Genomic DNA, 25,686 nt, shown 5'->3' with positions numbered 1-25,686 from the left:
AGTGATTAAATTCACGTTGTCAGCATTGGCGGCAATTAACAAATTGCACCCTGCAGTATGTTTCTTTTTCGTGGCCATCTTATAGTGAGAATGGCTGATATTTTACTTTGGTGTACCATCAAGTTGTCAAACTGTTCAAATAGTAGATTTTAATCGTCATTATCGATAATATTTGTGATGTAATCAAGCAAAATAAGTCGGGTGTCTGAAATATTGATTTTGAGATATAGCTAATAATAGTATTCAACTTCCTTTGTGTTTTATTGTTCTGAGCTATACTGAGCCATATCTCTGGAACCGTATGTCTAATTATGATGTGGTTTTCAGCAAAAACAAAAAAGCCCTGAGAATGGCTCATGTAATGAAATTGAAGTCTGAATTTTGATTTTGATCTACATCAGACTCATTTTAGCTTGATCGCATCACATTTTATTTCTTTTACTGGAGCAGTATAAAACTACTTATATCCTTACCTGCATAAGCACAAATGTCTACCAAGATTTTAGCAAAATGTTTGAATGGTTGGGAAGAACATCCAAGGCTGCAAGTGTTGCATCTACTGCTTCCTGCTTGCCTGTAATAGAATAAAACAATCACTCACAATTATAATTAATCATATTTGGGCCAGATTGAACTTTATAACATTGTTTTATTTGGGACACACAGATAGTGGTTTATTGAAATTATTATTTTGTAAACATTATATATAAAAACTTTCAAAAACGTCATTGCGATCTTGGAGATCTGCACAAAAGTTATCTATTGAACCACTGATGTTTAAAATAACATTTGTCACTAGCTTAGGGTAAAATTTACATTGTAATTTAAATTGGGCTATTTCAGTTGAAATCCCTGGTATTGGAAATGGCATAAATCATGCTCAAATATAGTTGAATTGTGTGGGGGCCTAATTCTTTCAAAATTCATGGTAACAAGCACCAACTTAACTGTAACTTAAGACCACTTAACTTAAAGAGCCTGTTAACCTCTTTCTATTGTAGCACTTGTAGTCTTGAAGTTCTGAGCATTTTGGGTCATGTCCCTGTTTGCTTGAAAATGCCAACTTATATTCAATAGGTTTAATCAGTTTATTTGTACATGTTTCATAAAGAGCTCTTGTGGAGATCAGTACTATAGTTTGTATATCTATTTGAGTCACCAGCACTAGCTTTGAAGTTCAGCGTGTTCTGCGCCTAGCTTAGCGTTAATCGGTGTGTGTACATACTTTTACGCATGCGATCAACGTGCCGCATATGTACATGCAAGAAACTCCGCTAACCAACGCAGCACACGCTGAACTTCAAAGCTAGTGCTGGTGACTCGAGGTAGATATATACAGACTATATTTTAATATAAATTTGGTGGTCGCAGGATGGAATCGTGCACGCTAACCTAATCCCATAGAGATTATTAAAGCATATACACACATGCACAATGGCGGTTTGTCGACACGCTTGCGGCGCAACCGCGTACAATCACTTACATCCCTACCAAACTCAAGGGCGAAACAAAGTATATATCATTTTCCACCTTGATGTGGCAGTGACGTCAGTGCGCATTTCGGGGCGAGGTACAAATCGCTCTTGTTCGCTCAAAGTGCTAGCATACAAACGCACATGCTTAAAGACACTGTATAGATGTGTGGGTGAACCAGTTGCTTCAACGCGTTGGACGTCACTGCCACATCAGGGTGAAAAATGGTATAGTTTGACTGTATCTGCTTGCAGATGTTGCCCACTTACCAAGATATGTAAGGCCCAATCCTAGCGCCAGGTAGCGTGCATATGTAACTTTGATCTCTTGTTGGGATTTTTCCATCATTGTCTGTAGTATTGTTGATGTGACCTCCCATTACAGGAACCTACTGAGATCATTCCTAGCGACAGCGCCGAGATGCCAACAACCTGGATGGAAGACAAAAAAGAAAAACGAAAAATAAAATGAAATGAAAAAAATACTTCCAGCAAGTTTTTTTTAAATTTTATCAATGTAGAGGGAGCATTCAGAAATTTCAATGCCTGAGTACATACACTGTTTTTTCCTTCCAAAATATGCCTGTAATATTATGGAAATGTACATTAATTTGTCAAAAATTCATTCAACAAAACTAAATGAGAGTTCCTCCTACCGCATTATAGTTTATCTACAGGTCCATTTATGTTTGTTTGTTGATTTGTTGTTTTTCGGATGTATATCCAATTTTTCATAAAGTTCACCTTTAAGATATTTGACTTTTATCTTGATCCACACATTTTTTAGGTTTGTTTTCACATTTGCTTACGTTTTTTTATTTAATTTTATTTAAATGTGCCTCTAGTTCATACATTACATGTTTATTAAATAAATAATGACCTGATCATGCTTTGAACAAACAAAGACTAGTCTTGTTCTTGAGCAACGTATGTAGACCACAGGGCAAGCTGATGTAAGATGTCCAGAAAATGATTTCCGTAGGGCACATCTTGGGTAGGGCACATCTTGGGTCTAGGTAAAAACCTCTTGATCAGTTGGTATGGGTATAATAAAGCCCTAGCCTGTAAAGTGTATGTAGCTGGGATGAAAGGCGACCATCAATTGAACATTTTGACCTTTCATAATTGAAGATATACATTTTTTTCCAAAAAAGACCTACATTTTTTTCCAAAAAGACCTACATTTTTTCCAAAAAGACCTACATTTTTCCAAAAAGACCTACATTTTTTTGGTGTTTTGGTAAAACTTAATTGAAAGCTTTCAGCACTATCAGATGTAACTATCATCAACTCCCCATTTTTTTTCCTAATCACATAGCTTAAATCGCAAGTAATACTTCTTTCCAGTGACAAAGCCAAATTTCATGCTAGTCATGTACATCTCTATATCATATAACCTTAAACACACAGCAAGTTCAAAATCACTAAAGATTAGATACCATCTATCATAAATAAATAAATTTTAGATAACAGATAAATAATTTACACAATAATGAATTAATTTGCCATGTGCCCCTGTCATGTTAACACCTAATTTAATATTAATTGCTCTGCCTGTGAATAAAAAAATTACTGTTTCTCAAAACTGCTCAGAATTTTGAGTTTTGAAATGAGTTTAACACCCCTTCTTGTTGCGCTTTGATTACCTGATTGAATCACTCGCTTCCGACCTGTGTGGCCAAAGCCATAGCTGCGGGGCAAAAGGTCCACTTTTTTATGTAAAAAACTTTGAAATCAGCCCTTTTTGGGAGGAAAAAATCACACAAAAGGTACTATTTTGAGTCTGCTGCAATGCACACCACCCCCCCCAAAAAAAATCCTGGCTTCCGGCCTGGTGGTGGCAGCTCCCCCCCAAAAAAAAAAAAAATCCGGGCTTCATTGAAAATATCAATTATTACTGGCACCGATTGTCACTGAAAAATATTGCAGTGGTCAAGGGGTTACAGTACATCTGAAGAACCCAAACAAAACTACTGGACTGTCTATCACATGTGAAGCACATGTATTACATCTGGGTACTACTACTAGTCCAGTGTTGCCTATCACATTTCACACTGCCTAACTGCTACACTGGAAGATGAGAAAAGCACCCAACAAAAAATCATCTAAATTATACAGCACACAGCATGATGAAGACTTTCCAACTTACCGAAGTCAGAAAGAGGGACATTGAGGCCAAAACCTTGTACATGTACACAAACCAGGTACTGACAAATTCAAAGACTCAAGGTGTGCAATACTGTCGGAATTCCGGGAAGGTTTTGCAGGTCGAAATTGATCACATAAAGAGAATGCTATAGCATCATTTTAAAGTGTAATTTGCATCATTTTCTGGTGTTCTTACATTTAAATTTGCCATCACTGAAATTTTCAGAAAGCAAGACTGTCCCTCTATCACTTTGGAAACCACCAAATGAGGGACAGTTGGCAGGTCTGCATGATGATGAAAGATGCATAGATTTCAAACTTATTACAGGGATGTAAGAGGCACAGACCAAAAAAGAGGAAAATTACTAAAAAAATGCTGAAAAACAGCATTAAAATTTTGAAAACCAAAAACAAGGAATTCAGCTGAAAAGAGGAACTCTCACATCCCTGTTATTAGTAGCATTATCGTAATGGTTCTAGCAAGTGATATTTCTCGAAAAAGCTGTAACAACTGTTACAAAATATATCCCAATTGAGTGGCTAAACTGGGCATCTAGGAACACTGGTAATCAGACTAAATTGTCATCCTTCACATGGACCTGTGGAATCCTTATAGATAGTATTGCTTACTTTGTCTATTTGCTTGAACAGATAAGTAGCTGTCAAATTAGTGTAATCAATTTATATTCCCTTTGGTTTGATTCAATGATTTGAATCCCCCCTCCCTCTTGGTTTTGGACCCTTTCTGTAAATTAAAAAAAAAACCTCAAAAAGGGTTGTGCAATGACAGAGATATACGCAGTTTGGTTGAAAATTGTTCAATAAAACATTGTTTAGTAAATTAACAAATTGACTACTTTATGTCCTTTTAATATCATTTTAGGGGAGCTGGAGCACATGCTTTATAGAACTCCTATAAGTTATATGTTACCCATAAGACATTTCATCTAAAACCCAATGTCCAATGTGACCACCAAACTTGTGATAAAACAAAAGACCCCAATTTTTCAAACCCTTGTTTTTGACACGAACTGTAATTAAATTTTGTGTGTATATTGAGTGTGTTTATAAATCCAAATTTTATTTCCACACACATTGCATAAAAACAATACGAGGTTCAGTTGCAATGTTTTCTTATCTTAAATTACCAGAAACTGATTTCTTCTAAATTTATGTTTCATTCGTTAGAATAAGATCAACAAATGACATAATTTTGTTGATACCACAGAATACTGTGCCTTCGATTTTTGCTACTTCATCCTTCTCTACCATGCAACTTATATTTGCCATTGACACAACAAACAGATAATTGATAACTGGACTAAATGGCCAGCAACAATAAGCTTTTGTGTGTGATTAATTTACTATGTCTGAACCCTTGGGGAGAAGGAAATTCTTTTTCAATTTAAATTGTCACACTTACAATGTAATTTCTTCCCTATAAATTTCTGTCATAAGCACAGTCACATCCTGTCAACCAAGTGTAACCAATGTAACCCTGCTAAATTAATCAATCTATTTGTTTTACCACTTAAAATGTTTATCAGATATGTTGAAAGATACTGAAGGAAGCAAACAGAATGCACTATAATTATGGCCAATCAGAGAGATAAAAAAAATACTACAAACAGATACAGCGATCATTGGCATGAAGCAGCCTCTGCAGGCCAGTTTCAAGAAATTGCTCCTACTGTGTCGATAGACCAATCATCATATAACAGTGATTACATGCACGTCATTCGCAAATTTCACCCAAGTTTCCATTTCTGCTTGTTTATTTCTGCACCTACCAACCACAATGGACTTATATCAACTTAGTCGTTGAATGCTCATTCACCTAACAGTAGCAGAAGCTGGAAATATCATTTTTATATAGTTGTTAATGATTTGGAGTAACCTTTTTACATAATACTAGCTGTGACTAGTTTTATATTGTGAAAGCATGTCGGCTGTGAACATCCACATGGCAACCAAGTTTGCCGAAGCCGCGGAGCACACCATATCCTGTCCCATATGCTACGAATTTTTTGTTGCGCCTCACGCACCAAAGGAACTAGACTGTCCTCATATTGTCTGTGAGGTATGCCTCAAGAAAATGGTGAACGTTCACATTGGTCAGCCAATAGCTTGTCCACTGGGCTGTGTCGTGAAAACAAACATTCCATACGATGGTGTAGAAGCATTGAAGACCAATTTGCATTTGAAGAACTTAGCTGAGCAGCACCCTGTGTATATGCTTAGACGGGATGCTAACGTTGCCACAAACAATGCCGACACATATATTCAGATGTGCGATCGGCTGGCAGTAGAACACCAACAGATGGAAAGCGCCCTCAGATTGAGTTTAGAAACCGACATGGGTGAAATTGATAGATCAGCAGAGGAGCTGATAGCTCAAATTCGAAAGGAACAGCATATGCTCAAAGCACAGCTTAGCAAAGCGGGCGAGAAACAACTTTCACGGGTATGCAAAGAAACTGCTCACATTCGCCACTGCGGAAAGGTGTTGAAATCAACCCAAGCTGCCATCAAGCAGATGGGTTCAAACCCAAACTACACTACCATCAAAGAGCACGAAAAACTTGCTGATAAACTGAACCAAACGTTTACTCGAGTACAAAAATTCCAAGTCACTGCCAAACCCCACTCGGCCAAATTTGTTCCTCAAAACGACCAAACTGTTAGCAAACTTGGACGTATCGTCAAACCCAGAGAGCTGGAACTGGTTGAGGAAATTGGCAGCTTTGAGCGGGCTAGGAGTGTCACATGCTCTCAATTCACAAGCAACTTGATAGCAGTGAGCGACATGGACCAAATGAAAGTCTTCATCTACTGCAAACAGGATGGCCGTTATCATCAGGAACGGGAGCTAGCTCTGATGGCCTCAAATCCAAACAAACCCCGCGACATTGCAATCACCACAGACGGGAAGTTCCTGGTCACAAGAGCAATTGGTATTGAAGTCTACTCTCCAAATGGTGTCTACGAGAAAACCATCAAGACAATAGACGCTGCTAACACGGATACAGACGACAACGTGTGGAGCGTCACCGCCAATATACAAGGTAAAATCTGCGCAGGCGATATCGATAGGTGCATCATCACAGAGCACGATTCCACAGGGAAAATTCTCATGACATTGAAAACAAACATCAAACCCAGATATTTCTGCCCCTAAACGGCACTTTCGTGTGGCGATAAGCGATTGGGAAAGCGAAAAAATTAGCCGTGGTCAATACCAAAACGGGACATGAAGTACTCTGTATTGACATATCGACAGTGAACGGAATTTGTTACGACAAGCAAACAGACTGCATCTTTCTCGGTCGCAGTGAGCAATCGTACAAGCCAGGAAGTGTACGCGTAGCGACGGGGGTGATAGAACAGTACTGCTGCAGATCCGGCAAATTTGTCGCTCGCCTTGCCTGCGGTTTGTATCACCCGCACTGTCTAAAATTAACGTCTGATGGATTGTTATTGGTTGCTGACCACAAGACAGTTAAAATATACAAGGTTAAGTAACGCATATGATAAAAAATATGCATGAGAAATAGATGAAAAAGAATGGAAGATTCGTGCAATTTTGTTTGCATAATTTGATCATTTTGTAATTGTATTGATTCATGTCTACTAAATGATAAATTTGATACCCGTTTGTTTTTGTTCAATACAAAACATATCAATAGATTGAAACTGTATCCCATTTGATACAACCTAATGAATGTGATACAACCACAAACCAGTGATATCTTTTCGTATTGCATGACCAACAGGATACTATACATTGATTCATCTCAAGTTCAGTAATGATGTAGGTGCATATTTTGCTAGTTGCTGTATCAAATCGTTCAAGTTAATCGTGCAGAGCATACACGCATGCATACAAGGGCGCAACTAGAAAAAGGATTGACGTTACTACCAAATTTGATTTGAACCAAAGAATAGTATGCAACATATGTTATGATGGCCCCGATTTATTTGAAATTATCATATTTTTCAACGTCGGGAACAAGAGAGCCTGCCTGTTACAACAAGCAAACAATATATTTTAAGGCCTACATTATTGTATAAATATTGTAACATCATATAAATCAATGAACCGTTTCTTATATGATCCACAATCCTGGAAAAATGTGTCCAAACACCTATTCTAATTTCCATGTTCTTCTTCATATAGTATGCACGCTATTTAAGTCACTGGAAACTCAATGTTCACCTTACGCACACCACTTCCCCTTTCACCAAACAATGTTGGGAGAAGATATGGTGAAGATGAGCATATTGGACATGTCAACATTGTACGGGGGTAGTAGGGGGACCATTTCCAATAAGGCCTTTAAAGTGGTCGTTCAAACAAATATTTCCAAGTTTACAAGTATATGTGATACCATCATCAAGCAATTGAATATATGAATACAAAACCCACCCAAGTCCATACGTTGGCCAAATTGAGTTAAGCATGGGAAATTGTTGCTATACATAGGCCTGTCATATGTATGAAAGAACAACTCAAATTCATCATCTGTGTCTATTGAGCATGTAAGAAATAGCATGTATGAAAGAACCACCAAATTCCGTGATTTGAGTCTTATAATACGTTGATTGAAATCCAGTATGTATAAAAGTCCACTTGTAACACATTCATTGCTGGAGAGTGACTTTTGGGGGGGAAATGGGTTTAATAAAGGAACGTGTGTGGTTTTTATTACATGGCAGAATGCTTATCAACATTATACATACCTGTGTGCTTTATTTTGTATTATTTTACTAGTGGTAATCTCATTCCAACGTTGTTGTCTTTGTATATGATTCAAAAAACCACCCAAGTCCAAAATTTAAATTGAACCCGACAAAGTCCCTGAAATGCTAATCGTCATACTTTATACAGTTTAATCCACTCATTTGCACGTAAAACTTACCATATTGACCAGGTAAATCTAACTTAAGTAATTAAAATGATACACAGGTTTTTCTCTCAAAATCACTTCCCATGGACTTGGGTGGGTTTTGTATTCATGTATTCAATTGTATCGTTTTGTAATTTAAACCAAAATTTCAAGAGAATAGCCAAACGAAGTAATCAACTGCTGTTCTATCATAATTGTCAGCTGTAGTCAGATTTTGCTTCGAAAAAGGATATAAAAACAAACCTAATTACTGGTAATTACCCACTTTGGGCCAATTTCACTCCCAGCTGGCCTGTAATAATTGGAGTGATAAGTGGTTTCGGATTTATTTCTTTTTCTTAGGAAAACTGGACTATTACTATACATATATTATAAATATTATCTTATCTAGAAATGTAGAGCACTATGCAAGGCTTTAGTTTTTGAGAGGGGGCTATTTTAAGTATTGTACATGATCTTTTCAAAAATAAAATGTCTATCTGAAACAAAGGAATGAACTTGTATCTCAGGGGAAAACCCAAGCAAACATTTTATAATAAGCAGACGTTTTATAATACCTAACCACATGTTCCTATTTATGTAAAAACTTAGGAGAAAGATATATATGATGCAGAATTACTCCCTCCTACCTGACTTGGCACTGTACCACATGTGGTCTTCCTAGTGACCCAAGAATGATAAGACAATGAACAAACAAAATAAATCCCATGTCTTACTGACCAGTGCCATCTCGCATCAAAATGTAAAAGGGTTTCATAACCTTTTCAAATATATGCAGCGTCTTTAAGGGGGTACTACACGGTCTACACCCTGTGGTAAATTTGTGACTATTTTTGCATTTTTCTCAAAAAATAATAACACACTGGTAACAAAAGTTATGTATATTATTGGGGCAAGGAATCCAATTACTACACTGAAATTTCTGTGACTCAAGACAAGCGGTTCTGTAGGAAACGAGGTACATCCTAGCGGTACCTTATTTCGTATCATAAATAACAAACTGCTTGCCTTGGGTCACTGAAATTTCAGTGTAGTAATTGGATTCCTTGCCCCAATATTTGTTACCAGTGTGTGATTAGTTTTAGAGAAAAATGCAAAAATAGACACAAATTTATTGAGGGGTGTAGTACCCCCTTAAGCGCATGTGTGTACATCAGGGTGAAAAATGGTATAGATACACTATTTTGGTCCCCATCATCACAATCCAATATAGCTTATATCCAATGGCATTAAACACAGAGCTATACACTGGCGAAGTGGCGTAATAATCGGATTAACTACATAGCAATAGGTGAAAACAATTTTTGATTATACTGCACTGCACTAGTATGCAGTACCTCTGCATTAAACCATATCATGTTGATCACTCGCACCTGTAAGATTAGAATCTTTGAAAACAGTGGCATTGTATTCAATACTATGATTGCAGACATACACAGGTGATAAGTGCAACCTGCTTGTAGTGCAGCGCGATATATTCAAAATTGTTTTCACCTATTGCTATGGTAGTTAATCCGAATTATTACGTCACTTTGCCAGCGTATACTACAAGGTCAGAGGTCTCCCAATCCAATTTGTTTGACTAAATCAGTGAACCCCGCAAAAGGATACAATTTTTAATTTGTAGGAATAGAGTAGAGGTGAACAAGTGTATTCAATTATCATCAATTTTTTTTTCATATGAAAAACAGTACAGCTCAACTGATCATACTTTTCCTACATTCGACCTTTCATGATTTTCGAGTTGACCCAGTCGTGAAAATAACTATAGATACTTGACAGACCATTAGTAGCCCAGTTCTGAACCTTTACATTGATCATTCATAACAATAGGTATCTGATGGATCAGTGAAGATAAGAAGGGATTATAATATATCCGTAACCTTGATATTATAGTATATCTCGAGGAAAAAGTGCAATGGACATGTTTTCATTTTATGTTTCAAATATCCAGCGCATGAAAATTGAGTATTTAACCCAAAATGGAAAATGGAACAATTTATTGGAAAGCTGTTTAACAGATTTTTTGACATCTTTTTCTGCACTGTATTATACCTAAATTAAGAAATTTTTATAAATATTCAAAGAAAATATATTTCATACAAAAAATTGTGATTTTTATACATTTTGGGGCAAAAAAGGAAAAATAAGCAAAAATATCAAAATCTGTTTAACAGCTTCATTCATCAAGTCATAACAAACGGCCTACATGCTTAATTTCTAATAAAATATTGAAATTGTGAAAAATATAGGTATTTATTGATTTTCATGTTTTTTCTTGCAAATATGCTAACAATATGCAAATTATGAAATTGCAAAATAAAGTTTCTACATAGCATACATCTTTCAAGTGTGATGCTCAAAATGACAGACATCAAAAAGAGATTCGATGAAATGTAAAGGTGTAGTAACAATTTTGGCATGGACTGTCTGGTCAGGAAAAGTACGGTAAGTTGAGCTGTAATGCTGAAAAATGTCAAGCTTCATTCAATTATATGAAGCAGTATGTATCTGCACAGATAGCAACCTCCAAAATTTAATGAAATTTTAAATAGTATCCATAACTATATTAGGTCACTTTCAGTCTTACTAAACTCATCCCAAAAAGAAAGTATCCAGTTTGATTTTGGTCCATAAATCAAAGATGGGGTCTTGAATCAAGACCTACCAAAAGTATGGTACAGATGAATTTATTCCGCACAGTTTGATACCTCATTTGTCCAAATCGATGCAGAATTGATGACACAATGACCTTTTAAATGCAATCACCTCAATTTTAAAAGTTGCAGTAATCCCTATTGATGTGGTTTTCCTGCTTCATAAGATTCTGCATAAAGGTACACAATAACAGAGACGGTCTAAGACTGTTTGACTTCACTTCATGTGTTTTATTCAATACAGATGCTCCTTTACTCCTTCCTCAATGTTTTATACCATTCACTCTTCACAGTCAATATCTGGTATGTCCTCCTGCTGCATCAATGACTGCCACCCAGACATCTGCGGCGCATGCTCTCAGCGAGACGTCTAATGCGCCCTGGCCTTAATCTATCGCTGCCCATATTGAGCATGTTGAATAGCAGGACCAAATCAATAAAATTTACTGCAACTTTTAAAGTCGAGGCGATTGCATTCAAAAGATCAGTGTGTCATCAATTCTGCATCGATTTGGACAAATGAGGTATCAAAATGTGCGGAATAAATTTATCTGTAACATACTTTTGGTAGGGTCTTGATTTAAAACCCCATCTTTGACTTATGGACCAAAATCAAACTGGATACTTTCTTTTTGGGATGCGTTTATATACCTATTGCAAAGTACATGAGCACTCGTACCCAGCAAACACAAATTTGTTTTTGAAATGTCATAAACGAGTTATATAAGTGTTTTGGTTAAAACGTTTCAAAAACATTTAAATGCCCGGTTATAAAGGTCATCAAAATATTTTTAAACAGATTTTAAAAAACAATTGTTGTCAAAATGTTATTGCAAAATATTTGTCTGCAAACATTTTTGCTAAATATTTTGTCAACACTTAAAATATTTCAAAAATGTTTCTGAATTGTATTAAAACCTTTTATACCCATTATATAATCCGACACTTAAACATTTTCTGTAAAGCATTTTTTGTTTGCTGTGTATACTCCTTACAAAAATGCAAATGATTTTTGATGATTTTAAAGATTTTCTTGTTTAACGAATCACTGATTTAACTTTTCTTGTTCATTGAACTCTATTTTATCATGTCCAGTCAACGTGCCTCTTATTGTGCAACGGCAGCAATAAAAACGGTCAAGTTTCACCAGTCTACAAACCCTGTGTTGCCCAACATAGTGTTTGTAGACTGATGAGACTTGACCTGACACTGTTATTCCTTTGATTCTGTCAACAGATAAGGCTAGTTTGATTACAGCATGACAATTAACCTGTTGCTTACCTATACATTTTTATTGGGTCTGTCAAAGCAGGGAGTAAAATCACTGTATACATGAGTCACTATACATGCAGAGTAAAATACTGTAAAAACTCGATAGTTAGCATGTGTGCTTTTCTATCAAGCGCTTTTGAAAACATGAAATTGTACCAAAGTCCAACCCTTTACCAACTGAATGTCGTTGAGACACACATTTGCAGGTTTACTTGTTCCTATATAACTATGTGTATCGATGATTTGCTCACACTTTTGTGGATGGGGCTCTTCATGTTTGCATGTTTTAAAAGTGCTTGATAGTAAAGCACATATGCTAACTATTGAATTTTACTGTATTTGTACCTTTTAATTTGTTACAAGTCAAGCCAATTTGAAAACCTTGCATGCTAAACAGGAAACATGTTCAAGTTTAGCAAGAGATATGGCTATCTTTAAGCCTTTCCCAAGTTAAAACCTAATGCAAGTGCACTTTTTAATTTAGTTTTTTTCCTTAATTTTTTTCAAACTGTGGGATGAGCTTTTTGACAATATTATTTATTGAGATTTACGACTTTCGACTATTTTTACATCTGACGATGTCAGGCGTGAGATTTTTGTACGGTAAATTTTGGAAAAAGATAGCAGAAAATGAAACTTACTAAATCCAGCGGGAATAATGCGTGAAAATCAGGCAATTTTACTCATGCATGTGAGGGCTTTGAGTCAACCTATTAAGATGGCATAAGTAACAAAATCTCCTCAAAAAGGCCTGTATCTCATAACAATGCAACACTGCTACAAATGTAAATCAAAAACCCTTCAATGAATTCACACCAAAATTGCTGAATTTGTAGAACAAACGTGTGAACGGTATCTATTAAACCAAATCTTTGGGACTTGATATCTGGCACAAATATTGATTAATTATGTGCCATTTATCAAAGTTTCCAAAAATTCTTAAAGTATGACTTTTGCAATGTTCTCCAGCATGCTTTTCCCACTGTGACTGCAATGAGTAAACCAGAATCACTGCTTTGTCTACTGAAGTCAGAAAGCTTAATTAGAACTTGTATAATTATCATATGCTGGTTAAAACCTGGTGTGTTCAAGTAATCAAATTTTCAAACAATGGTTATATTATTTATGTGGTGTATATGTCCTCTTTTTGAATCATTTGCTAATTATAAACGCAAAATTTGGTTTCATGGCTTCCCCACCGCATTACAAATACATTATTTTCTTATCTAAGTGTCAATAATGTTGAAAACTGTACCTGTAGTTTGCTCAGCTTATAATTTGCGAAAAAATGAGACTCAAAGCATTGTGTATTGATATACAATGGCGTTCATTCAGTTTGGCACAGCACTTAGCGCTAATTGCGCATTGTTTGATGTGTTGACGGTCGCACACTTATGTAAGTTTACGAAAGCCTAAGTTGGAACTTTATTGCCGAGCACAGGAACAAAAAACAAATAATTATTGCCAATTACAAGCCAAACAAACTATAACATATTTCCCTTACTGAACAATAGCAATTCACTACTTCAACATAATGCAATCATACCTCAATATGTCAATATTAGCTAATGTTCATATAATGGAATTGGAATTTGGATGAGTACATATTTTGTAACACTTTGTTACATAAACATAAACAAAGATTGATACAATGACCTAGGCTGATGTATTTTTTTAATGTTTGTACGCCTGAACTCAACTAAAAAGTGCTGATCCAAATTTTCCCCGAAATATTTGGGGAAAAGTTCATCCTTGATTCATCTTTGGTTCTTCTGCCAATTTGGTTGCTGTTATTATGAATGGTTTGTTTTAACAACCATGAAAAGAATATATTCTTATTACCAATTTTGGACTTTAAAAAGTGTGTGCTTGTCTGTACATGCACAAACTCTAGTAACTTATGTTGTAAGAGATACCAATATCTTAATTTTAGGGGTACACTATTTTAGTCCTGATGACTGACAATCCACTATGGATGATTTCTCAATTTGGAGTAAGTGTATTTATCACGTTTTTGGTTATTTGTGTACTTTCAAACACTATACCGTGTGTCGCTTCCGCAGGCGCTGTATTTAATGTCAGCTTTGGCCATTTAATTAGTTTCTTTATTTTCCACATGACTTACCCGGGTGAAAAATAAAGAAAATAATTAGATATCCAAAGCTAACACTAAATATGGCACCTCCGCCTAATGCGAGTGACGCCAAAATGTGCCTTTGCATGTCAGAGAGAATTCTGACTGCGCCTCCTTTACATGCAAGCGTATTATGCTGCGATTCCAAGAATGCATGTTTCGCAGTGACGTCAATACCAAACTCGAATCGACACAAGGTATGTATTCCTGTTGTTTATTCGATTTGCATCAAACATGTAGCTCAGGTTAACAGATCTTCCGCAAAGGCCAAAGGGACTTAATCAGATTCCAAGCCATAGAATTGCTTACGAATAAAAGTTTAAGGAAAACACATGTTGTTGTTTTTTAATAAAAGGTAAAGCAAGGTAATATAGTCTTGATTCCCTTCTTGTTCAGTTGAAAGAGTCACTCCCTAAAGTTTGTTTGACTTATAATTTGGCAAAAAAATTATTTGGTTTTTGTTGCTGTGCATGTCAGTCCCAACTCACGCTTGTGTTAATTCACACAAGTATGCGCCAGTCACACATTAAGCAATGTACAACTGGCGCAAGTGCTGCACCCAACTCTGTGCATGCCATGTCATACTTATATTATGAATCTTACTTAAAAGGCAGAACCGAACAAACTTTCATGGAATGCATTTATGGAAACCTCATCCGAGTTGTGGACATGTAGGAAAAAAAAAGTTTAAAATGCTTGCTGCACATAAGTCGGGACATTGGTACTAATTCAGGGGAGAAACCTGTCCGCTCCATTTCTGAAAAGAGATTACTACATACCTCCATACTGGATTTGCTGTCTCCGATAGCTGGTAAGATAAGACTGAGTACATCTTCTCTGTTAGACCCTGCATATGCCAAACCCAACCTTATGAAAATAGAAAACATTCAAAAAGTAAGCATGGGTACAACCAGATACATAACATCACTGCTTAAAAGTAATAAAACTATATCAACACAAACATTTAGGGTCAATTTCTCAGAGTTATATATGCAGTGTGTCGGGTGTGAATGCAGAAAAGCTCAAAAATCATGTTGATTGGCTGATTAACAATCATGAAAACATGGCAGTTGACCCATTAGTTGATGGTGATCCTTGGGTGCATTAAAGGGCTACGACTAAGATCTCCATTGCGTATCCACAAGTCTGAACACTAAGGAAATTCACACAAACCTGTGTGCTAATGTGACACTTTCAAATGCCCAACCACTTATTACCTACCTACTTCCAAGAACCCCACACGTTCAATTTTAAAGCACTGTGACTTATCAATGACTGAATTAACATACTTGAAATTAGCTTTAAACCACCCATTTATGGTCCATAGGTATGGGTGATAACCACCAATGGGGATGCTCTGGTCACACCCTGCAATTAATATGTTGATTCCCAATAAGGCCAATGAAAGTCAATTATGACTTTATTTTCAGAAACCCAAGTGCGGCAACTTTGTCATTATTCATTAAACAGTGTTTTTGTAACTCTCATTATGTGATGGGAAACTCAGAATCTGCTCTCCCTTGCCTATTACAGATAATACTTAAGTTTTGATTGAACTCACCCAAATATTGCCCCTATTCTCATGATGTTGTTAGTGTGTAGTACATAATCTGATAGCAAAGCAAGCGCTGGATCACACTCATTCCTCACACCAGAGTTGACTATACCACAAGCTAACAATGCACCAGACTGAAAATAATAACAAGATAAATGTACATGAAAGATAAATAAAAATATATTAACAGAAAGAGAGAAAGAAAGAAAGTAGAAAAGAAATAAACAAAGAAATAGAGAAAACACCAAAGGAAATAAAAGAAAGTACGGAGAAAGAATACATCCAATATAAGCTGACATATGCGATGCGACCAAGCAAAATCAGTCGGAACTCGGGAATATTAAATTTTCAGTTTCTTATAGGATAGTAAAAAGCATATACAAAGCTTCATTTTGCAAAAAAAACCCCATTGCAATTGAACAACTAGTTTCAAAGATGAGTAATTAAAGAGTTTCCAAAACAAAAGGAAATATTTCCTTTGTTTGACCATATCTCAAAATCAATATTTCCAAGTTCCGACTGATTTTGCTTGAACACATCACTAATTAAGGTTGACATATTATTAATCTTTACTATATCTCAATAAAAAACCGACTCGGCAAAGATCAGTGAGGATGACTTGGCTGAAAATTGAAGTCAATTAAATTTAATCTGCAGCATGTTACTGATATAAAAATACATTCAGGATGACATATATTATATATACATCATGCAGGCTAGCAATGCCAGCAACATCCAATGCTAAAAATGTGACTGGTAACTCCTTACTCCCTTCCTGTGACTTCATGTGGATCTTAGTATTGTGCAAGTCACCCTAGATCAGGAATTGCGGAACCTGATCATACGACTGACAGATTGGGCTGATCCAACCCAATTTCTAAATCGAAATCAGTAAGCTGAATCTACAGTATTTTGCAAAGACCCTTCACACTGCCCGATTTGGGGGTTAGAAGTGGGGTTCTGTTTGGCCAACTGAATCACGTCATCATCACATTGGCACCTCATATGCCGAAAAAGCTGCGTAACCTCACCCGATGCAGGTGTGACCTAGTTCTTTTTTTACACGATGATCAGGACAAACGGTCGGCCAGTCTTTGCAAAATACTGTAATGACCAAAAAACAAGTTCTGTGATTGAGCAGTGGGCTTTGAACAACAAGTGCAGTGAGACACTGGACAAACAATAAATGATGTTTATCAGAGGTAGATTTCTGATATTTTGAATAAATATCCTTACTCTATTGAGAATTTTCTTATCATGGATAAAATAATCAACTTTTGCTGGTAAATATTCTGATTTTCTGCTGAAAACTGATGAGATTTTTACTGATTCCGTTTCAAAACAGATGATAAGATTTGATCCGCACACCTATCCACACAGAAAAGCGCAGTGATTTATAGTGCGCTACGCACAGGCATAACGCCTAGATGTTGATCCACAAGCCTCAGCACTCTTTACAGGTTGCAGCTGACCCACTACGGCCCCACATCATTCCATAAACCATTAAACAACAAAATCAGGAATTTTGCTGCTTCAAGAGCGCACACCCTGGACATTCCACAAATAACCTTCGCAACCAGGATCAGCTCCCCGAGTTTCGTACAGGTTACAACGAGACAAATTAGCAGTCAGTTCCTTGTCCAGGGGAATTTCAAGCTAACTCAATTTTTCTGCTTGAGCGTACTAGGCACCGCCAGGGTTCGAACCGGCAACCTCTCGCACCATAGTCAAACGCCTTATCGATTGAACTAACTTGGTTGCCCTAATGTCTACTCACCTTGATGTAATCTTCTGATGAATACAGATACTTGTCTATTTGTGTCAAACCACCGTCTACATCCCACAGCAGAACTAAACCTAAAGATGCTGCAGTGCTCATCATACCTACAGAAAATAACCAAATGATATCACTATATTATATTTGATAGAAATCATACATTATGCTTTTGAAAGAGTCTGAACTCTGCCATGTTTATGTGTCGCTCATGGAGGGCAAAATAGTGTACCTCCATATAATTTCACCGCCAACCGACAAACTGTGATTTAATGTGCATGCTTGTAAGCATTCTGCATGTAATGTGTTGCCTTGCACCCAGCCCTCGAATTAACCGACGGCATAAATGCAGTGGGTGCCCATCCCCACTGCCGTAATGCCTTCAAAATATGTCCTTTACCTACGGCAGTCACTTGCCGTGCCCTCTAATGAAGTTGCTGTCGGTGCCCCAGCCCGGCCCCTTCAGTATAAATAAAATAAGCACCCAGAAACCTCATTTTGATATCATTGATATTGAAATTTGAAAAGAATAAAGTTAATTAAAGTTAATAGCCAGCCTATTATTGGGGTAGAGTTACTAAAACAATTCTGTTAGCACTCAAATCATCTATCAGATTGTTTATGTGTGTTTTCTTCGCTTTTGAGAAATTGCCTTGGTGCCCTTCTCAAATTTTAAACAGCTTCCATGATGCCCTCTTGAAATATTACAAACTGCTGTGCTGCCTTGTCTTTTCAGTGAAAATCCAAGGCAATTATCAACTTGCCCTGAAAAAGTTGCTGTGCCCCTTCAGATCCTTAATTCGAGGGCTGCTTGCACCAGCCTTTGTAACGTTAAAGCTTAATGATGGATGTTATCATTCCATTCGGGCTTTGCCCAGAGCTGCCAACATTTGAATCTTGAAAAAGGGAGATTTCCTGTTGTAATCAGGGAGATTTGTCAAAATGTGTACATCTTAATGGATTTGAAACCATTTCCTTTTCAGGAGATGACCAAAAATTAAGGGTTCTGAAGGTTTAAAAGTAGGGTGTCTCCTGCGAAAAGAGGGAGAGTTGGCAGCTCTGTTTGCCTATAAATGCCGGACGTACACTATAACGGGTTTTCTGTTTGTGACAATCAAATATGGCAGATTTACCATATAGTGTTCGACAGGGGCTATTCTAAGTCCACACTCTTTAAGCCTAAGTCTATAGTGCTATAGACTTTTACCTTCCAGTCGATGACGTCAGTGCAAAATTCAGTAGTCGTACTAGTCGCAGCATGTTGAATCAAAGTGCTGGCGTACAGACACATGAGTTTAAAGGCGGTTTTAGATAAACAAAGACCTGCGTGAATTGACTCAAGGAAGGCAAATAGACTATATGATATATAGATACATTTGGCAACAAGATTATATACCGATAGCTACCACCGATCTTTTGGTCACCAAGCAATTGCAATAATTTCAAAGTTGCCATTCAAAACAACAAGAGTAAATTCAATGTAATACGATACCAACAGAATATATAAAATTTCTAAATCCTACCATGTTCTTTGTTTTTATAGATCCACTTGTTACCATCTTCTGTGATGAGTTTGTCTTGACCAAAGGCAGCATTTACAAAACCATTTACAAAGGACGCTGCTAAATTCTGTCGGGCTGAATCCACTTGACCACCACTGGGGCCAAATGATGGGCCTGTTATAAACAAAACACAAAGATATATGAACTGTAAAATGTCAAATATTGGAAATCATAAGTCTGTTACATTTTTATCTTTACCTGAATCTATCAGGACTGCAATCACAACTTGCTTGAGAAAATTATGGAAAATCACATTTTTGTATAAATATGAATGTTAAAAAATTCTCAACTTTATATTCTTTAAATCACATAAATAGGAACCCCTGATTCCTTCAAAAGCAGTAGTTAACATGTACTTACGGTTGTTTTCTAAGTGGCTTTTGTAGATGTCTTCAGGTACCTTGGGTTCCATAATGTCAAGCTATTGAAAACAAATAATTAATACAAATATCAGCATTATGACAAAACTGACCATACAAGGTTTGTGGAGGCATAGTAAAAACTGACAGACATGCATGCAGTGGCGCAGCTAGGGAATGTGGCGGCTGTAGGCATGGATACAGAATGCCCCCCCATTCTTGAAAGAATTTATTGTGGGGAATGAAAAAATGTACACAATTACCGCTAATTTGGTTATAATCAAGTTCAGTCTTAAAATGTTTTTTAAAATGACTATTTATGTTGAAATATGTTCAAAATGTGAATTTTGACTTTCACTGCTTAGAGAGAGCACACAATCGATGCTGAATTTTTCAATTAGGCATCCCAGCTCCCAGGGCATGTGCCCTCCATTGCCCCCTATCTATACCACTGTGTGCATGTTTTCTGACATGATCATAGCTTAACCCTAGAACTACGAAGGAGGGGGGGTAGATTTTTTATCCGTCACAAAAAAAACGCACACATTTTCCCACAAACAACCTAATTAAGTTAATCGTAGATCCATCCTTTGTGCTCATTTTAGTGATAAAATATTTACCCCAGGACTTTACCCGCGGTTAGGACTGACCGTCAAAGATGACCATAGGGGAGGGGTTGGTGAGGCCCACCATTGGTTTCTACAGTTAAATCAATGATTTTAATTTTGCTCCTGTAAAATTATTCCAAGAGCTACTGACTTTTTACTTATTAGTTGAAATAGTTTTTGTAGAATTTTTAGCCAAAAATCAATTTTGCCTATACTTTTGTACATAGCCAGAATTTCCCAAATTTGCATGGGCACCCTCACATTATGTGGGGCATGTTTGTACTTATTGAAAATTAGGGGGTGGGTTGCAACCCCCCCCCTCCGTAGTCCGTGTTACAAAATATGGCTCAGTAGGTCTAGGGTTGAGACCCTCATTACGCATATAGTCATCAGTAATGTCAATGGGACAGGACAGGTAATGTCAATGGGGGAGAGGGTAAAAGAACACACATCTCATGCCGATATCATACTAAGCAATCGCAAGGAGCGTAGCAGTTTTTTAGTGATTTTACTTTCATCGCTTTTCAGAAAAGCGAATGATTGCCAATATCTGGCCGATTATGCCAAGGCGAAAATTGCCACCAGTTGACTTCCACGCAGGAACTTTTGATGCTACATCCGCAGTGTGGGAGATTATGGTCATGTCTTCCATTGGAGGTGTGTAGAATATCCCAATAGATATCTGAAACTAACCTCTCTTCCCAGTACAAGGAACTGTGTGTTGAGTTGACCATTGGACATAATTTCTCCCAGTTCATCATAGTCTGGCGTATCTTCCTCCAATTCCAAGAAAATCTGTTGAGCACCGAGCACAAAAGCCAACTGCTTCTTCATCAAACTATGAAAACAAAATAAAACCATCAAAAAACATTAGAATCTCAGTTCTTAAAATTATACAAAATACATTGAAAGAATATTGGCTGTCCCAGCATTTTTAGCAGCATGATATACAATCAGATGCTACTACTAGTTAGCGGAAGAAGAAAAATACTATAATAGTTTATAACCACTATAAGGCCTAAAAAAGTTTTTTTGCCCTTTCTCGACTGACCCAAAATATCGCATTTACATTTTGATGGGGTTCTCAGCACTAAATATTGGTGAAATTCAGATCTTAAAAGGTGTAGACCCAATATTATTTACCTATAGATGTCAATGAATGCTGTATATTAAAATGCTATATTTCTTGATTTGCATGAACTTTCAGTCATACAGTTCAAGTGCATCCTGTTAAAGTGACCAAAACCAAGAACTATTCATTGAAAGTCTTAAACAACAGACTGTGCCTGCAAACAAGCTAGAATTAGTGCTGAAAGTGTTTCTCATTGACCAAATGGTCCATGTCAAGCTGTAGATAACACAAAATACTTTGGGATCTCTCTAAAAAAAAAAAGATCGACCTACCAACACAAATAACTTTTGAGTTGAAAGGGCAAACAGACCTTTAATTTTTTTTGGCTTAATAATAGTAATCACACATTTCAATATTATATCAAATTCTATTTTTAAAACATGTGTTCACTATGGCATGAGTTGTAGTATAAAAATTCAATTTGTATCTATATTTTCTGTTGTTAATAGTACAATTTGGGTACAATTCGTAAATAAATTTGGGGTTTTATAGTGCATGCTGCCAACCCACAGGCCTCTGCACACTTTACAGATTTTTGCTGATCACAGTGGCCAAAGACATCTTATAAACCATTATACAAAATCACGGACGTAGATCAATAAAGACGCATTCTTCTAGTCTACCGACATATAACCACAGCAACCAGGATCAGCTCCCAGAGTAACGTTTGATTATATATCACGACAATCATTGGCCCAAGAACATTTGCCAAACACTCCAGAGCTTGAACCCAGGACATCTTTCACTGCTGAAGTATGATGCCCTATCAACTGCGCTAACTTGACTTCCAATGTAAACCCTTAAACAATTCATGAACCCTTTTACTGTAGCTGTCACCTTGAAGAGAATCCTTGTGATTTTGTTCTTTAGTTTATAAACATTCAAGAGCAACTTCACACTCACCTATCAGTACATCCCACGAATATCTTCTCCACCAACTCCATGTCATTCAGGCGAATAGCCAGACGAAGCGCCTCTACATGACGATCAAATTTGCGCAGGATGCTCAGAGCTGTACGCAGCAGCATTGCATCTTCAGGCTCTGGTACATAGTTAACACAACTACAGAGAGAATTACACAATACGAAATTATGATAACATCTTTTAAAAAAAGCGCAATGATTTATAGTGTTCTACACAGTACGCACAGGCACAACGCCTTGACGTTGATCCACAAGCTTCAGCACACTGTACAGGTTGCTGCTTACCACTACAGCCCCACATCATTCCATATTTACCATTTAATAACATCACAGGGACTTTGCTGCTTCAAGAGTGCACACCCTAGACCTTCCACAAATGACATTCGCAGCCAGGATCTGCTCCCCGAGTTTCGTACGGGTTACAACGAGACAATTAGTAGTAAGTTCCTTGTCAGGTGGTATTTCAAGCGAACTCAATCTTTCCACAAGGGTGTACTAAACCACCATCAGGGTTCAAACCCGCAACCTCTTGCACCATAGTAGGATGCCTTATCGATTGAGCTAACTTGACTGCCGGTACAATTTTACTTCAAACTATTTACACATACATGGTCACATCAGTTGTACTAGGACAAATAACTCTTATAAAACTACTGATTTCATATGCCATCTGTATCTGTAATGATTTCTCTTTCATATGAATATTTTTTCACCATATTAAAAATGTAATGCACCTGTACTGGAAAAAAAAATGAAAAAATATATATGCTGCCTGCAAGATCTATTTTACACTTTACCTTGTGAGATATAAACAAACTCTAGGGTAGGCATCCTGGTCAACAAACTGTTCCAACTGGTCAATCTTTTCTAGTTCCATCAGCAGGTCACACGCCTCGGACTCAGCGTTGTGCTTCATGTGGTAGGGTACTATCTCCATGGCAAGTTTCAGGAGTTGATCTTTGTCGTATTTGGGCTCTTCTTCTTCTTTTTCTTTCTCTTTTTCTTTTTTCTTCTCTTCTTTATCCTCTTCTGATTCATTCCAGACTTCACCAATTTCAGACGCTAGATGTCTAGTAGAAAGTTAAGGTAAAAAACAAACCACAATTAATTTGTGATGTAACAAATGGTACAGCATAACTTGAATATTAATTAGGTAATCCTGCCATTTCATTGGTCAATTGCATTTAGCACCAGAGTGCAGTAATTTGACTATGCATCATGCGTGCACCTTTTCTATCGCATCCCTATATAAGATAAGTTCAAAATCATGAAGGGTCAAATTGGCAGTGCAGAGACCCCTGAAGTTGCGTCTTTCATCAAATTTAATGCTTTTCGGTAAAACTGTACTTTGCAATATTTTCTAAAAAAATAATACAAGCAAAGGAAATCCTGATTTGTAAACCCCTACTGCATGTTTTGATTGACATTTCACTATATTTTACTCCTGTTTGCTACTAAAAAGGAAAGAAACTTCTTGTTAGATCAGTGGGACAAACAAGAGCATCACAGCACAAATTTGTTAACTCTACGCCTACACAGTGCCTATCTTTGTGCACGACACACGCTATGGAAGCACAGTACTGGTCTTGTAAAAAGTTGAAACCTAATGGTCGAAATGGCTCATCGTACTGCATGTGGGGGGTTATATTCAAGTCATTTGTTTTGGTGTCTCAAAAAAAATTTGCGTTTCAAAAGAAAAAAACTTTTGTATGGCGTGCATGAATAATAAGTTACGGCACTTTTTACTACACACATTTCTGAGACATCCCAATTTCAATTTGTAATTAGACACCTACCTGACATATTCATGACCCCATGAAGCAATTTCTTCATTTGACCCCTGGAGTCTGAATTTGAGACAATCTCTTGCATCGCTCATCGTCATGCCAAGCACAGATATGACATCGGCACAAAATTTCTGCAAGATATACAGGGTGTATCAAAATAAAGTATACAGTTAGAGATTAAAAAGTATGAGGTATTTTGTCAAAATGCTATAGATGACAGCTGAATCAACATCTTGTACCCCCTAACTGTAAAATCACTGGCGTGTGACCATTATTATACGGTGGTGAAAAAGGTCAATAAGTTTTTTTCATTACACTTTTTTTTCATTTCCAAGAAGAAACAATGATTGATACACTACAAAAGTTTAATAAGCAGAGTCAGGTGATGAAAATCAGTATTCATATAAATTATGAAGAAAAAAACTACAACTACAGCTAAAACTGTTCCTCTTATAGAAAGGATTAAAATAAGGTATAGTTTGCAATATCTACAATGTTCATTTACAGAGTCATCTTGACCAAAAAGTCAATGATCAACCGTGTTAAGGTGGTACTACACCCCTTGATAAATTTGTGACTATTTTTACATTTTTCTCAAAAACTAATAAAACACTGGTAACAAAAGTTATGTATATTATAGGGGCAAGGAATCCGGTTACTACACTGGAGTTTCAGTGACTCAAGACGAACAGTTGATATATTGATCAAATATTGGTGTTCCCTCATTTTTGACTGTAACTCCACAACTGTTGTCTGTGCTGAAATAAAATTTTCAGTGCAGTAGTTGTGGTACTTGCCCCTATAATATACATATCTTACTTGTCACCAATGCGCTATAATTTTTGAGAACAATGCAAAAATAGGCACAAAATTGGCCAGGGGTGTAGTACCACCTTAAATGACTGTTGTATCTACGTAACTAAACATCTATAGCCAAAATATTAAATTCTCGATCATGAGAGCCAACTTGGGTACGCACAGTTATTTGCGTCGAGCGTACTACGCAAAGACCGGCACTTACGGCGCAAAAACAGCTTTTGAGAATTGACCAATCACACGGTCGTTGCTAGGCAAGGTCAAGGCTCGGTCATGGAGGTCGCGCGATCGTGTTATTCTACGAAAAGTCTGGTGACGCAAAAGGTACATCCTCTCATGATCGAGAATTTGTTATTTTGGCTATAGTACAAACTATATTATTAATTAATCCCTTTAACAAGATGAACAGTTTGGACCTATTATTAAAGAAATCAGATCATTCTGAAGTTCTGACCCTTTGTAATAGTAATGACCTTTTAGATAGTTTGACCTCATAGCTCTGAACTTGAACTTGTAGACAGTACAAACTAAACATTGTGGATTCATTTATAACCAGACAAATAGTTTGGTATGCTTATAA

General features: G+C 36.8%; 1 protein-coding gene across 1 annotated transcript in view; it reads right to left on the bottom strand.

Annotated features, from left to right (window-relative positions):
* The window catches only part of LOC140165946 (26S proteasome non-ATPase regulatory subunit 2-like), a 46,693-nt gene that overhangs the window by 8,167 nt on the left and 12,840 nt on the right, over window positions 1-25,686 (bottom strand). The window contains 13 exon segments of the mRNA XM_072189289.1: window positions 474-527; window positions 530-574; window positions 1,743-1,850; window positions 1,853-1,904; window positions 15,370-15,457; window positions 16,152-16,279; window positions 17,923-18,029; window positions 19,443-19,595; window positions 19,842-19,902; window positions 21,142-21,286; window positions 22,484-22,642; window positions 23,301-23,573; window positions 24,300-24,421. Coding sequence (XP_072045390.1) covers window positions 474-527; window positions 530-574; window positions 1,743-1,850; window positions 1,853-1,904; window positions 15,370-15,457; window positions 16,152-16,279; window positions 17,923-18,029; window positions 19,443-19,595; window positions 19,842-19,902; window positions 21,142-21,286; window positions 22,484-22,642; window positions 23,301-23,573; window positions 24,300-24,421 — 1,495 coding nt within the window.

The sequence above is a fragment of the Amphiura filiformis genome, chromosome 12 (genome assembly GCF_039555335.1).
Source record: "Amphiura filiformis chromosome 12, Afil_fr2py, whole genome shotgun sequence".
In the NCBI taxonomy this organism is placed as follows: Eukaryota; Metazoa; Echinodermata; class Ophiuroidea; order Amphilepidida; family Amphiuridae; genus Amphiura; species Amphiura filiformis.
The sequence above is the reverse complement of the archived record's forward strand: the minus strand, read 5'-3'. Positions and strand labels throughout refer to the sequence as shown.